The sequence below is a fragment of the Taurulus bubalis genome (genome assembly GCF_910589615.1).
Source record: "Taurulus bubalis genome assembly, chromosome: 21".
NCBI classification, from domain to species: Eukaryota; Metazoa; Chordata; class Actinopteri; order Perciformes; family Cottidae; genus Taurulus; species Taurulus bubalis.
The window spans coordinates 7595080-7610458 of NC_136609.1; the positions used below are offsets into that span (position 1 = coordinate 7595080).

At 43.7% G+C, this 15379-nt stretch overlaps 1 protein-coding gene across 1 annotated transcript; it reads right to left on the bottom strand.

Moving 5' to 3' along the window:
* Positions 1-13417: 13417 nt before the first annotated feature.
* c1ql2 (complement component 1, q subcomponent-like 2) lies at positions 13418-14720 on the bottom strand (the record flags this gene model as incomplete). Its single annotated transcript, XM_079237033.1, has 2 exons — positions 13418-13597; positions 14124-14720. 2 exons carry the CDS (start codon positions 14718-14720, stop codon positions 13418-13420), a joined length of 777 nt encoding a protein of 258 aa, XP_079093159.1.
* Between the last annotated feature and the right edge of the window lie 659 nt (positions 14721-15379).

The following is a 15379-nucleotide window of genomic DNA, read 5'->3' on the forward strand; positions in this document are numbered from 1 at the left end:
CAAAGCGAGCGCTCCTCGAGAGCGGCTGCAGAAGATAATTTATAGCTTTTAATTAGTCTTCATTCCGCCCGATCGGCCCGGCGTTCATCACGGGGAGCGGGGGAGTGAGGACAAAATAAATAAAAAAAACGAGTGAAAAGCGCTGTCACCGGTCCCTGGCAGGGCCCTTAATCACCGCGAGGCAGGGGCCGCGCTACAAGCCGCGTAATTTCCAAGGTGCTGATAAAGCGTGTTGAATAATAGCGGGGGCCCCTCGGAGACACCATTTACAGGAATGGCTTTATTGACGGCTTAACGTTGGTAATTCATTTTACCTTTCATGTATCGGGAGCCGGATTTGTCGCCGTAATAGGATGATAAATGCACTGACGGATCGCAGCCCCGCTTTTTATTGAGTAGCCCATATAGTCAGTGCGCTGCTTCGCGCGCGCGCGCTCGTGCGCACGCATGCACGCACGATGGCGTATGATGAGGCTCTTGTTAAAAAGCTGTCTGGAGTAAAGGCGTGACAGTGAGGGCAGACTGCACTCTTCTGCTTCTGTAACGCACACGCACGCAGACACACACACACACACACACACACACACACACACACACACACACACACACACACACAGCAATGTGATTATTTTACTTCCTGCGTGGAGGATTAGATGAGACAAACGAAGGAAAGCTGTCTTTATGAACATACATTTGATCTTGTGATCTGTTTGTGATTCTGCCTTCATTCTGGCTCGCCATATAGGCATTATTTTAAATAATAGTATTATTTATAAATATTGGCCTTTATGGAACACTGAGATAAGTGTTCCATAAAGGCCAATATTTAGTTTTAATAACGACCTCTCTTTGTTTCCCTCCAGCTACCTGAAGACTGAGCATTTTTAAATAGGTCACATGTTATAAAGTAAATTGTTTCCCCCATAAAGATAAACATGTAAAACAAAACACATTGTAAGACTATTCTTCTTATAAAAAAAACAACCCTGTTAAACGTATTAAAACCCAAACAGCAGCTCCATCATCCTACATATGTAACAATTTGACGTTGATAAAATCTTTCACCTTCCAAAGTATATTATATAATAATGTGGTCATCTGAATTAAACACATTAAACAGTGAAAGTGGAACCTTTTGTTGTGCCCACAAAAGAAAACGCTTCACTATTTTACTTTCTTCCTTTTTTTCATGAGATAAATGTGCTTTGTTTGTGCTGAAACAACAACAACAACTCCTCTTCACTATGTCAGATGAAGTAAAAAATAAAAAAGTGTTCATATGACAAGATAAGGTGCGATAGTTCGCTCTTTGAGTGGATTCTGTCTCAAAGCCTGCAGCTGCGGGACTGTGCTGCCACCTAGTGGAGGACAACGGGAGGTTACTGTACAGAGAGAGAGAGAGAGAGAGAGAGAGAGAGAGAGAGAGAGAGAGAGAGAGAGAGAGAGAGAGAGAGACAGTACTGTCTTTCTAAGAGGCTGCAAGGTTCTGCGCATGCGTCCTCTTTATTCTGATTATTTTTACCTATGTCAATTTGAATTTTCAGTAAAAGTTGACAAAAAAAGAGATCATAAGGGCTTTATTTGTCATCCTCAATAAAAAGACAACAAGGACCCTTTATTTGTGGATACAAGTGCATTAAATCAGGTGATAAATGCAGATAAAGCACATTTATGGGATTCCATCTGGCCTCAATGACGACCGACCGGTTGCCCTCAGCTCATGTGATGAAGGTGCTGGAGAGGCTGGGCTTGGCCCACCTCCGACCGCAGGTCACATCATCACTGGACCCTCTGCAATTTGCTTACCAGCCTCATGTGGGAGTGGGCGACGCCATCATCTACCTGCTGCAACGAGCTCAGTCGCACCTGGATGGAACCGGTGTCTCTGTCAGAGTCCCTTTCTTTGACTTCTCCAGTGCATTTAACACCATCCAACCACTGCTGCTGAGTGAGAAGCTGCGGGTGGTGGGGCTCAACGCGTCCACCGTCTCCTGGATCACTGACTACCTCACAGGCAGACCACAGTTTGTCAGACTGGGCCGTGTGCTGTCTGAAACGGTGGTCGTGATGTTGGAGCCGTTGACACCAACAGACTTAACAAACTGGTTAAGAAGGCCGGCTCCATCATCGGCTGCAAACATGACTACCGGTGGTAGAGAGGAGGACACTGAAGAAAGTATTGTCCATATTGGAGAACGGAACCCGGACCGCCCTCTCCACCTACTGCAGGGACAGCGGAGCACTTTCTCCTGAAGATTCCTCACGCGCCGCTGTCACAAGGACCGAGGAGAACATTCCTGCTCACGGCAATAAGACTTTACAATAAATCGCCTCTGGCCAGATCCTCCGTCAAGTGACCATCAACAACAGCCCTTCCACCGCTTTTGTTGTCTAGTTAGTCGCTGTACATTTTTTATACACTTCATATACTTTGCATTTTTGCACTTTCTTTATTGTTTAATTTCCTAAATTATTACGCTCTACTGTTTTGTTTTGTTGTATGTATTGAGTATTTTGCATTTCTGCTATTTTTTTGTGATATTTTGTGATATCTTTTATATTTATTTTAAATGTTCTGCTATTTTGTTATCTTTCCCATCCATCTATCTATCTATCTATCTATCTATCTATCTATCTATCTATCTATCTATCTATCTATCTATCTATCTATCTATCTATCCATCCATCTATGTTTTTGCTAGGAAACAGTGTGAACCTCTGGGCTCAAAGTATCCACATCTGGAAAGAGACATTCAATAGAAAGTATGGAACTTTGTCGACATCTAGTGACTTTGATGTGTAAGTGCATGATCTTTTAATTTGTATTTTATTTTATTTTTTAAGGTATTTCACTTTGGACATGACATGTTACATATTGTAAAGAGTAATACACCTACCAATCTGCACTCTAGATTGATGTTAGGCCTCATTCAACTTTATTTATCTGTTTTTGTTCAAGGACCGAGTAAATAGGAAGAGCATAATAAATAAATTAATACATAAGTTAAATACATTTAACATACGTACATTTCTTTAAGTTTATTTGTAAAACACCCTTCAAGCTTACAGGCTATTCAAAAGTGTTTTACGCGAGCTGGAGAAATACATGAGAACGACATAAAATAAAATAAATGCTTGACTAAAATGAAAGAGTACAATTTATTTTACTTTTAAATGTCAGTCAAACTAAATGTATTCACAAGTATCCTGGTATTTAATGCACACTCTGTTGGATTAGATGTATTCACACACGACAGATACATACCAACTTGTAAATACATTACATCACATTTATTTTGTGAAAATGGCACAAACACTTTTTAATAAATGATTAAGTTGTCTGTGAACTACATCAAAAACAAAATGATTAAGTTGCAATACTGTGCTTGTCCGCCAGGTGTCAGAGTGAAGCAGCTGGAGAGAAAAGAAGAGGAAGGGGGAAAAAGGACACCAAGCTTTTGTAACATTTCCCTTTGGCACACACACACACACACACACACACACACACACACACACACACACACACACACACACACACACACACACACACACACACAAACATAAAGATTAGGAAGCACAATGGAAACATTAATCAGAATAAAATGCAAAACAGGATAAGAGCGAAATATGCCTCTCTTCCACCATAAAAAGCCAATAAAACCAACAACAAAAGCGTTGTTGAGACTGAAATGTAATTTGTGTTTTAAAAATGTCACCTCAACTTGTAAAAAACACAGCTGATGAATGAATAGTGGCCATCACAGGGGTTGACTTTTCCACTATTTGACGTTTCACAACTTTGTGTCACATTTTAGCAGAGATTTCGCAAACAGGGATGGATTTCCAACGGCGGGGCCCTCAACCATCGCTCTGCCATTAGTATTGAAATTGGGGACACGTTTGCATGCTAAACGGAGATTATCATTCACTTAGCTTCTCCTCTCTCTCTCTCTGTCTCTCTCTCCAAGGTCCAGGATCTCTGCAGTAATAATACATGAAGGGCTCCTCTCCCTCATCCATTAATCAGGAGGGAGGCTGAGGTAAAGGAGGGCTGATCTTTGGCCCTCACACACACACTTGCACCTACCATTAATTATAGAAGGGGATATTAATGCAGATAAATAATTAAGCTTCAGGGGGCTCTCTTTAGAGTCCTAATGAGAAGTGTGGGCGTGGGGGCAGATTGCTCTTCGGTCTTATTACACCTCGCGGAGAAGTTTGTGAAAGCTTCAGCTGATGATAAACGAGGTCCGTTTGGTAATTGGCAAATCAAATCGATGGGCTCACTTCGCCGGGCTGGTGTTAACACGGTGGCCCCCGTCCTGGGCTGGATGGGTGGGGCTCACAAACTTCTAGATCGTTATACATCAAACCATTTGGTTCAGACATGCGTGGTCCCCCAGAGGCGAAGAAGCTGCGAGGTCAGTCACGGCACATGCATGAAAGCCGTCATGCGGCCCACGTCTCGCGAATTCACGATTGGTATATGTTGTCGTCCACCCCATCATGCACGAGAGCTTTTCTGGCCTATTTAATGGGACACGCGTAAGCGGATGCAGCAGCGTCTCAACATGTGTGTGCGCGCGCACTCTCATCGTCCATGCGGCCCGGGGCCACTCTAACCTTTCAGCCCGACTCTCTGAGGATCGTCTCTCTCGTCAGGCGTCCTCGGCCTGTCAGTGCCGTCAACCAGAGGAGAGAGATGAAAGATATAGTCCTCATTGGCTTTGTTACAATAAAACGCCGCCTGCTCCAAATGACTTATTTCCTCAACCTTTACTCCCCTATATTTTACGAATGACAGATTGCGTGACACGGGGGATTGTTGGGAAGAAAAATAACCTCCTCAGAGTTCTCCTCATAAATTAATGACATCTCGGATAAGTCGCTGTCAGATTTGAAAGCAGACAGGTGACAGGTGATTTTTGCGTGGGAAATAAAGCAATCTGAAGTGTAATCTCAAATTAATGCCCAAAAACCACGGGCTTCGATTCTGTTTCCTAATAGTAAGCAAAGGGTCTAACAGAAAGACCAAGAAGAAGAGCTTTAATAATAAGTTGAAATGAGGTGGAACTTACTTTAAAGGCTCTAAAACTCTCATGACAAGCCGGGGGAGGAGGCAGGACATAAATAATGACGATTTAAATGTGTGAGAGGGGATGAGGAGACGGCAGCCGGCAGGGAGAGGTGGTTGATGGGATGAGAGGAGTGTGTGTGTGTGTGTGTGTGTGTGTGTGTGTGTGTGTGTGTGATTGATCTCCGCCTAGGCTCCTTTAGCCTTTCATTATGGTCCCGGCTCCGAGAACAAGACAGGTGTTTCTGACAGTTCTGCCATTTTCCTGCCCGGCTGCAAATCATCTGCGTGAATGTATGCAAGCTCGTGTATTTCTGGCTATTATAAGATCAAATGTCCTCTCGGAAAGATATACTGTAAATGTAATTGCCTGGGTGAAAAGCATTCAAGATGACATTTTGTGTAAGGTAGAAAATATAGTCAAAGTTTAGAGCAGCCTAAAGGTCAAAGGTGTTGCGATGGAAAGGAAAAGTTTGATATTTTCTGAAATGTGCTTATTGGTTTCTTGAGAGTGAGACGAGAAGATTGATATCACACTCAATAGCTGTATGCTTATTGTGAAGCTAGCGCCATTCGCTTAGCTCAGCATAAGGACTGGAAGGCAGCTAGCCGGGTCGTTTTTATATTTCTGTTCATGTACGGATTAATCAAACCAGATGTCACATGTTAAGTCGTGAGCTTTAGAGAGGCTGGACAGAAGCTAAGCTAGCCATCTCCTGGCTTTAGCTTCAAAGTTAGATACAGATACAAGAGTGCAAATAAGAGTATTTCCCAATGTCACACTATTTCTTTACAATTAGAGAGCAATGTATTTCCATGAGCACATTTAGCTGCAGAGTAATGAAATGAAAATAAAAATAAAATAATAAAAATAATTCAGCAACGATTGAACATAGAGCAGTAACACTGATACCAATACAAGTTTGAAATATGACATTGTGCACCTGTGACATCACATTACAGTGGCGTTATCTTCAGGAATTACAATCACAAATAATGAGTGCAAATTTTGGGTCCTTAAAATGATTTTTTTGCCTTGCATCAGGATGAAACATGACATAACCAAATCATTTTTGCCTTGTGGTTATGGGATGATCCTCTCTGTCTTGTTTTGGCCATGCTAGCCATTATAGGGCTGCAGCTAATGATTATATTCCTCATTATTGTATTAGTTGTTCTCTCTAAAGAAATGTCAGGAAATGGTAAACAAATAAATAAAGGGCCATAAAAACTTCTCAAAGCTCGAGTTAACTTATTCAAATGTCTTGTTTTGTCTAACCAACAGTAAAACATCTGAATATATTTAGTTTATCGTCATAGAGGGGGGAAAACAAGCCAAAACAAGATCTTTTCTTTTGTATGGAAATGGGCTTCAATGACTTGATTGATTATAGCAGTTGTTGCAGTCTCATAGCTCTGCACAGTGATGTTAGAATCACTCGAAGAGCCGCTTTAAATCAATGAAAACCACCGTTTACTAGCTGCCACTGCAGCCTTTTACGGGTTATGTCCTTTCAGCAGCAACAATAATCTGTGGGACCATATATATGACGATTCGGGGACCCATAATGACTGGGAGGTGTGCAGTATTCGACAGGAGATATATTCATGAGCCTGGTAGCGCATCGTCTTTGAAAAAGCACCCACAACATTATATTATTCTGCAAATAAGCTTAACCCCGAGTTTAAACCCTCAGGGAGTTATTTGTCTTTTTTGTGTTCTACTTCTATGAGAGGATTTTATTTATTTTTTATCCCCTTCACTGTTTACTGTGTCTTTCTCTTTTGCTCTCTTCTCTTCGTTTCTCAAGTCTTTCCCCTCGTTTGGCCGATTAAACCACAAAAGAGATGTAATTTTCGAAGTGCAGACTGGCAGATGCAGTGAGTCAGCATTTGGCTGAGTCATTATCCGGCACATGAATCCTGGGTAATACTGGGAATTTATTCCGCTGGAGCAAAATATGAATGAGTGTCTCCGTCTCTCCGTTTTGTGTGTGTGTTGTTTATGTTCAGGACAACTCATTTTATTTCTCATGTTGTTTGGACATCTGTTCTTAGTGTGCATAGCAATATTTGAGCAATTTTATTTTAGAAAGTATTGAATAATAATTGTGTAATATATTACAAAACATATTGTCATCATCTACTATACGATTAAGTATATGAGTTAGTCTAAATGTACTTAAAGTATCGAAATTGAACATATTCATCATGGCCACCTGTCAACATCGGCCATTTTAAATTTAGTGCGTTTTTCGTGTATTTTATCCAAACTTCATCGGATCCCTTAAACATTTGGTTGGTATGACCTTCCAGCTAATGTGGCGCTTAACTGCGAAGGAATAGTCGATACGTCCAATAATGACATCATAGGTCATGTGACAACGCGCCATTTTCAGCACTTTACAGGTATACAGGTATGGAACTTTCCAGAACTCTTCCTCGAGGAGTCAACAGATCCATCTCAAATTTGGTCAGCAGAATCTCAAAACATTCAGTGTCTTAACCTGTGAAGCTTTCGGGTTTTCTTGGAACGGCGTCCCTTTGGCGAGGCGGGAAGTTTGCATGTTTTGCCGTAACTCAGGGTGCTGCTGTTTGACTTGACTTTACGCGCTCCAATCCGTCCCAAATTGCACATAATGGACAATCTACTAACTCTGCCTTCAGCAAAAAGAAAAACACACTTATTCATTTCTCAATAGTCCCTAAAACCCCTAAACATTCAGTGTATTCCTCATACAAATGATCAAATACAGTTTCATCTACCAGGCCGTCAGAAAGTCATTGTGCCGCCGTACACAGCCACGTCTTTACTCGAAACCGGAGCGGCTCTCCGGTTTCCCCTCCTTTCTTTTATTTCCCAGTGAGGATCCCGGCCGCGAGCGCAGCACCTTGGATAAGACTCGACAAACAAACAAAAGAGGAAGATAAGCAGAAGGTTTGTAGGTGTCAGATTCCGGCTCTCCCCCTCTGCTGGGTCCCTTCAGACGTCCTTCTTGTATAGTTCTTACATTTTTTATTTTTGTTAGGCTCATGCACACTTTTGGCATTTGCATCTCAAGCACGCGCGTCACACCTGGATCAATCATGGCGGGGAGCAAATCAGTGCGACGAAAGACTGAGGAGAGGTTTTCAAAATGTCCCCCCGATGATTGGCGGCCTGTGCGGGGAGCTCGTCGACTGCAATCTTTCACGCCGATTGGCAATCAGGCGCTTGCTGAAATCAACAGAGGCCGGCTGCTCCTAACCGCTGGTGTGTTTGGGCTTCAATAGATGAGACTCTTTACTCACAGGGTTTCAATTAAAAAAAATCATAGTTTACTGTAACGAGGGCGACATGTTCAACACCAAAAGACTGCAGAGACACATACTTTCATTACGCCGGTATGATGCCTGTTGCTCAGCTGCCTGTCAAGCTGCATTCTCCTGAACACAATGTGTATGTGTGTGTGTGTGTGTGTCCTACTTATCTCATCCATCAGAGAATTTCACTACTCCGTCTGTCAGTCAGCGATCCCTCACTGTCACCCAGACATGGGGGGGATGGATGATCATCTATAGTGTTTTATATATGTGTGTGTGCGAGTGTGTGTGTGTGTGTGTGTTCATCCGTCTGGCAGCCGGGTGACACGCACTGCTGTTGATGTCTCAGTTGGTGTCAGCAGCTCCACTTTTCATCTTAAGTGTGTCTGCAGTGGAGGCTGAGAGCCTGTACAAGACCATCATGCTTTGATCTTTAAACGCTTTGAGAGGAGGGGCCCTGTGGGGCCACACAGAGCCCCAAAACAACAACAACCACAAAAACACTTGGTCATCATTAAACCGTGAGCATCTTTTTGTCTCGCAAACGCTGCTGTCTGTTTACATGACTAAAATTTTTTTAAAGGCCCTCTTAATTGTGTGAAATGAACAAAAATCAATCGATCAAATGCTAATAGGTTAAAACTACTCAAAACTAAGTTACACATATTAATAGCTAACGCAGCTCTGTCTGTCTCCGTACTGCAGCTAGGGTCGGCTTTAACCTTCTAAAAACCAATCCCCCCTAGGGGGAAAGACTGAGCGATTGTTATATAAAACTGTAAATCATTGCTTGTTTTATGAGAAAATGCCCCAAACTGCTGTATTTGGATGTATTGAACACCATAAGTAGTATACAAGTGAAATATATGGTTTGGTACAAAATTCAAATGTCACAGATGCGCGCAAATGTGCCCCAATGAAAATGTTTAAGTCCTCGTCTGGATTTTCTCTGTACTAAACCCTCTCTAACTTTGTTCTGCTTCAATTTATCAAAGTCAACCTTTGCAGAGAGAATGTTCACATATTGTGCTATGATTTGGGTTCGAGTTGGACCTTACAGCTGCATCATTTCAAAGAAATAATCATCCTGAAAGTGATTTTTTTCTCAGCGGACCTGGAACCTTTTAAAAAAAAATTCTGTGTCATCTTCATTTACTCCTAACCAGTAACATATAGACAGATATTTACACATCTGAACAAAATATCACATGTGTACCAAATTATTCAAATAGCCCTAGTGGATGCAGAGATACACCCTTTTTTGTTTGTGTCTGCAATTTTCGAGGAAAGGGCCTAAAAGTAGGTTGGTGTTCTATTGTTTAAGGTATACTGCGCTGGATACTTCTCTCTGGATTTATTACCTCGGTAGACATTTTAAACACGAGTTTATGGTCTCAATCTCTTGTTTCAAGTCTTCTTCAACTCTTTAGTAAATTATGGTCCCATTTAGAGTAAAAATAGAGCATAAAGCGGAATATGCTTTAGGGCGGCACTACGTTGTGATTGACAGGTCGCTACCACGGCGTTGCCAGGTCTGGGAGTTGTACATGCGTTTGTGTCAAAACTTAACCTTATGAAAGTTACTTGTAAAATGTTTGATCACCGGAAATTGTTTTACTCAGCGTTTGGTTGCATTTAGCTCCGCCCTCTCGTGTCACTTTGGTTGCACAACAAGGTGACAACGACCCAAAACCAAGATGGCGACGGCCAAAATGTCGAACTCAAGGCTTTCCAAACCAATGGGTGCTGACGTCACGCTGGATTCTTCCCCTTCTTATGAAACAGGCTATGTTCCCCCAGCGGCTCAATGACAAGAGCACATCCCCTGACCGCGGACTGACAGAACACGGCCCGGTGGACCACCTGCAGCATCCCACGAGGCAGCGAGAGTGAAAGCCAACCCAGATGATCCCTTGGTGTGGAGCGAGCTTCGTCCGCTGGGGTTTTGCCTCGGCTAACCCTCCACAGTGTACCTTTAATTCATCCTGCTGTATTCCCCATAAATGCGTCTCACGCTGAGCTTTTTCCCATATCTGCACATAAACTGTACAATCTTTGTAAAAAAAAACCTTGTGGGGACGTCTATCCATCTCTTTTTGTTTTTCAACAGCTCGAGAAGAACACAGTCCCCTCTGAGGAGGACAGAGCTCATTTGTAGAGCAAATCAAAATAAGCTGCCACCTTAATAGAGGTTTATCTAACCAGGCATGCTAATATTTGTTTTCCATGATTTCCATTTAAATTGACAGCGCTGGTGTGTAAACAGCTGTTTAGTGTGTGTTCCTGAGGGGGAATGGGGTAAAAAGATATTATAATAAAAAAAAACACAAACACAAAACCGCCATCATCTTAATGAAAGCTTACAGCCATGTTTGAGTCTGGTAAAGCATTTTGCAAATCTTAATACAAGTTAATCAGAAGTGAAACAAAGGAGCCGGCAGCCACCGCTTTTATTTATTTTTTATATCTGAGACGATCTGAAGAGACGCATGTTATTTATGTTTCCTCATGCTGAGGACTCGCACAGACAGCCTGTTGCTAACAGTCTGCTCTCTGTGGCCACTCAGCCGTCCTTCAAATTAAGAGCGTTGAAGTTTCAGAAGTACTGTTTACAGTATGCTAAACATGTTAATGTTAAAACGCTTCTCCTGTCTTCGTAATCAAAACATAATGATATTCTGTTTACTTTGTAATATGACAAATCCTTTGTTTTACAGATCACATATTTTTTTTAAATTTAATGATTTGGTATATTATAAAATAATGCAGACAATGTACAGAGCTAAAGCAAAGTCACTGCCAGACTGTGTACAAAGGTTGTTTTCAATACATATGAGTGTAAATATGATTTGAGAGATGTTTGTAAGTTTATTGTACAAAAAGCTAAAAAAGGGATTAAAAGAAGTATTTCTATTGTAGGAGTTCAATTATGGAACAACGCTAACATGAATGTTAGAACGGTCAACTCATCTTTGGGTTTCAAAAGGATTATCTATAAAACAATTGTTGAGGGTTACAAGTGTGAATGAAATGCATGTATATGGAAGATGTATGTATATGTATGTATATATATATATATATATATATATATATTCTTTATTTCGAATTAATTATCTGATTTAATTGATGATAATAATTTAGGATAGGAATATATAAGCATGTTTTGCTTCTACCTATACCTTTTCAGTCATTTTGTTTTGTATATTATATAGAATATTGTATTGTATTGAAATGATTGACTGAATAAAACACACAAACAAAAACAAAGAGAAGCGGTATAACAATCGATTATCAAAATAGTTGCAGATTCAATTATCCGTCGATCAATGAATAAACTACGAATTTCTTGACTTTGTCCATTTGCATTAAGCGAGGCTCACTGACCACAAATGTCTGCAAGCTACAGCCGAGCAAAGGACATTCAGGAGGCACCTGGACCCCGCACTGTAGGCGACAATGCAATGCAACATATTTGGACAGGCAGCCTGCGGAGCAATATTTATATATATGTATTTATATATATGGCTATGACATTAAATCAAACACGAAACACTTGGATTCACTTAGTCAGGGATGTTCACACAAAGGCAACTTTTTGTCAAACAATATTTATTTGCATATATATATGACAACAAAATGTAACCGATTCGGTATCAATGCAAGACATCCGAATTTGCGTCCTTCAGGTGTGGTTACTGGGTTATTTAGTGAAACACGACTCGAAGCGCCACGGTTTACTTTCGCGGCGGCGATCGAGTTGGCCTAGATTTATTGCAGCTCATCGAAACGCGTTTAGAACACGTTCCGCTGACCTCATCGGACGCCGACTGTGTCTTCTAAAACCCGTCCAGCTCATCCAGTTGTTGCTCCCATTTTGCCATGTATGCTGATGATGCTCTTACTTGTGGGCAGATATCAAATAAATAAATAAATATCACGGGAAAATGGCGGTAATTCACGTGACCGTATATTTTAGGAACCATTCGAAGGCCCTGTCGCAACAGAAAGTGGCACGAAAATATTTGGTTGCAGAAGCTTGATGACGTCGGGAACTACTGCAGCTGGCGAGCTAACGGCTAACATGCTAGCTAGCTGGGAACATGCTATCCAGCTGGGAACATGCTAGCCAGCTGGTCCGCCACCGTAATAGTCTTGGTTTTAAGCTAGCAAGCTTAACAACTGTCAGCGACAAGCTTGCTAGCAAAGTCGCTCACAGGACGATAAGTTTGTTGTTTATTTAAATGACTCATGTCTCACAGCTATCCGCAAAACACGTCTCTTTAGCGAAACAGTTGACACTCCAACGTGGGGACGTTAAACTAAAGTGAACGCTACTAACCCTTCACATTTTGGGCTCTCCGGCTGCTCTCTGTTTGTAAATCTGTTAGACCAAGTTCACCAACTAGTTGAAAAACTAGCGTGTTTTATTACCGCAAAAGAAGGGGCTAAGTCGGCGTGGAACACCCTGGTGTTAAATACCAGTGTGACTGGGCCTTGAGTCCAAACACTGGACTCTCAAAACAGCTGATCTGATGTTTCATCTCTTGTTTTCTTTGATTTCCCTCTTCTTTCTGTTTCCATTGGAGCCTGACATATTAGGTGCCATTAATACACACAGCTCTGGGGCGACGCTCCCCCCTAGAGAATTTTAGAAATGGTGTCAAAGGAATTTAAGAATGATGCCTCCTCGGCTCAGAGCGCGTTCCGGGGTGTTACTGCGGGTCTGCGCGAGGAGGATCCGTACTCTGGTGACAGCAGAGCAGTTGAACTCGAGTCAAACACACACACACACACACACACACACACACACACACACACACACACACACACACACACACACACACACACACACACACACACACACGCACACGCACACACGCACACGCACACGCAACATACAAAAGGTCTCTCGCTAAATGAACAAGAACATATACACGGTTGCAGATAATACGCCTGTGTGCTGCGCCACGCGCCTTCAAACGAGGACAAAACACAATTTGGACTTGTGATGGGAACAGTTCTCGGCGCCGGGTTGCCCGTCTAGTCGGGGTACAGGATGAAGCCGGAGAAGGTGCTGTACTTGTTGTTGTTGCCCCCGTGCGCCTTGCCGCCGTCCAGTTTCACGTAGATCTCGTCTCCGGAGTCCAGGTGCAGCACGGCGCTGTTGCTGGCGTAGTCGTAGTTCTGGTCGGCGTCCTGGGCGATGGCGCTGGCCCGAACCTGAGGGGACGAGACTTCATTAGTAGATCAGAGACGAGAAAGTTCACTTATGGCTGAGAGGCAAACAAAACCCAGCTGTGATGCAGCTTTAAAAATAGACACTCAAAGGGAATGCTGGGTAAACTAGAGGTTAACACCACTATAGCTATAGGATAGTCGTAAATAAAATTATGAAATCCCCCTAAACCCCCCACCCTTGCAGGGTCTTTAACGACCACAGCTGATGTGAGTATCTGACCCCTCATCCAGCTGCAGCTGTAAACATCTGACTCATCAAAAAAAAAAGGGGGGGGGGGGGGGCACATACACAATCAGCTCGTGTTTGGCCAGAAATATCCCCGATGTTACCATGAAATCATCCCTGATGAATAGTAAGAGTAGGCAGGTATATAGATGATGTTAATGGAAAGAAGGGATCGAGCCTAGTGCGTAAAATGAGGATGACTCTGGAATGTTATAATCTTTATTTAGAACAAAATAAATGGACTATATTCTGCTAGTTTCTATACGCCATCTACACTCTCACCTGTCCGTTTTTGCACAGGTCGGCCCACATGCTGGTCCCGTCCCCTCCCCGCATCAACACATGGTAGGTGAAGAAGTAGATCCCGGACACATGGCAGGTGAACTTCCCGGTGCTCGCGTCGTAGTGGTTCCCCAAGTTTGTAATCACGTCGTCAAACTTCAGCACCTCGTATCCCTCGTGCGGGTTCTTCAGGCCGACGTAGAACGCGATCCTGAAACTGTTGGCGGTGGAGTTCGCACCGTCCGTCTCGCCGTTGTCGGGGCCAGCGGGTCCGGACACCGCGAGCCTGCCGTCGCCGCGCTGCCCCGGTGGCCCCCTCGGTCCCGGGGCTCCCGGCTCTCCCGGCGGGCCCCTGGACCCGGGTTTACCGGGTCGCCCCGGCTCTCCGCGGCTTCCTTGCGCCATCGGCGGCAGCGGCGGCGCGGCGACGCCGTTCACGTTCTGGATCACCTCCATGGCGGTGGCGCCGCCAGGTTTCGGGGTGTACGGGTCGCAAACCATCCGACAGGTGCCCATCATCTCGTAGTAGTGCGCGGAGGTCTCCGGGGTGCGGAGCAGCAGCAGCGGGACGGCGACGGCCAGAGCCAGCAGAACCATCGCGACGACGCTCACCAGGAAGACCGACCACTTCCTCCGCGCAGCTCGCGGACGGAGGGACGACAGGAAACCCGCGGAGCCGCTCTGGGGGGGAATTGTGACGGAGGGCAGGGGGGGGCTTTTTAGGACGACGGAAAAGAAACAGAGACCAAGTTGATTAAGTGTGCATCCCTCGGCCCGGCTCTTCTAATTGGCGGCTTCGAGCCCTTTGGGCAGCGGCTGTGAGCGGGCAGCGGGGAGCGCGTCCTGGATGGATGGATGGGTGCGCGCGTAGAGCGGCGGTCCAGCTGCGGCCAGCTGTCAAAGTTAGCGAGGGGAAGACCGGAAAACAAGGGGGAGGTGGCCTTCACATTAAAACAGCGGGACGGGGGGCGCCTCTGAATAGAAAATAGAAAGACATCAGCTGAGTAATTTAAAACAGACACACAGGTGTAATGGCATGAGGTGGGTCAGAACCAAAACGGAAGCTCCTTTTTAATAAGCATTCATTAGGATGGGAGGCTGCACATTCTCTTGGTCATAATTATAATTTGCAGTCATATGTCAGAAGGCCACTTCTGTACTTTTTTTTAGAGGTACTTATTACTTGCTTTATATTTCTCCTCCGCTGCAATACAGAGGGAGGTGTTGTACTTTAGTCCACTGCGTGTATTTGACAG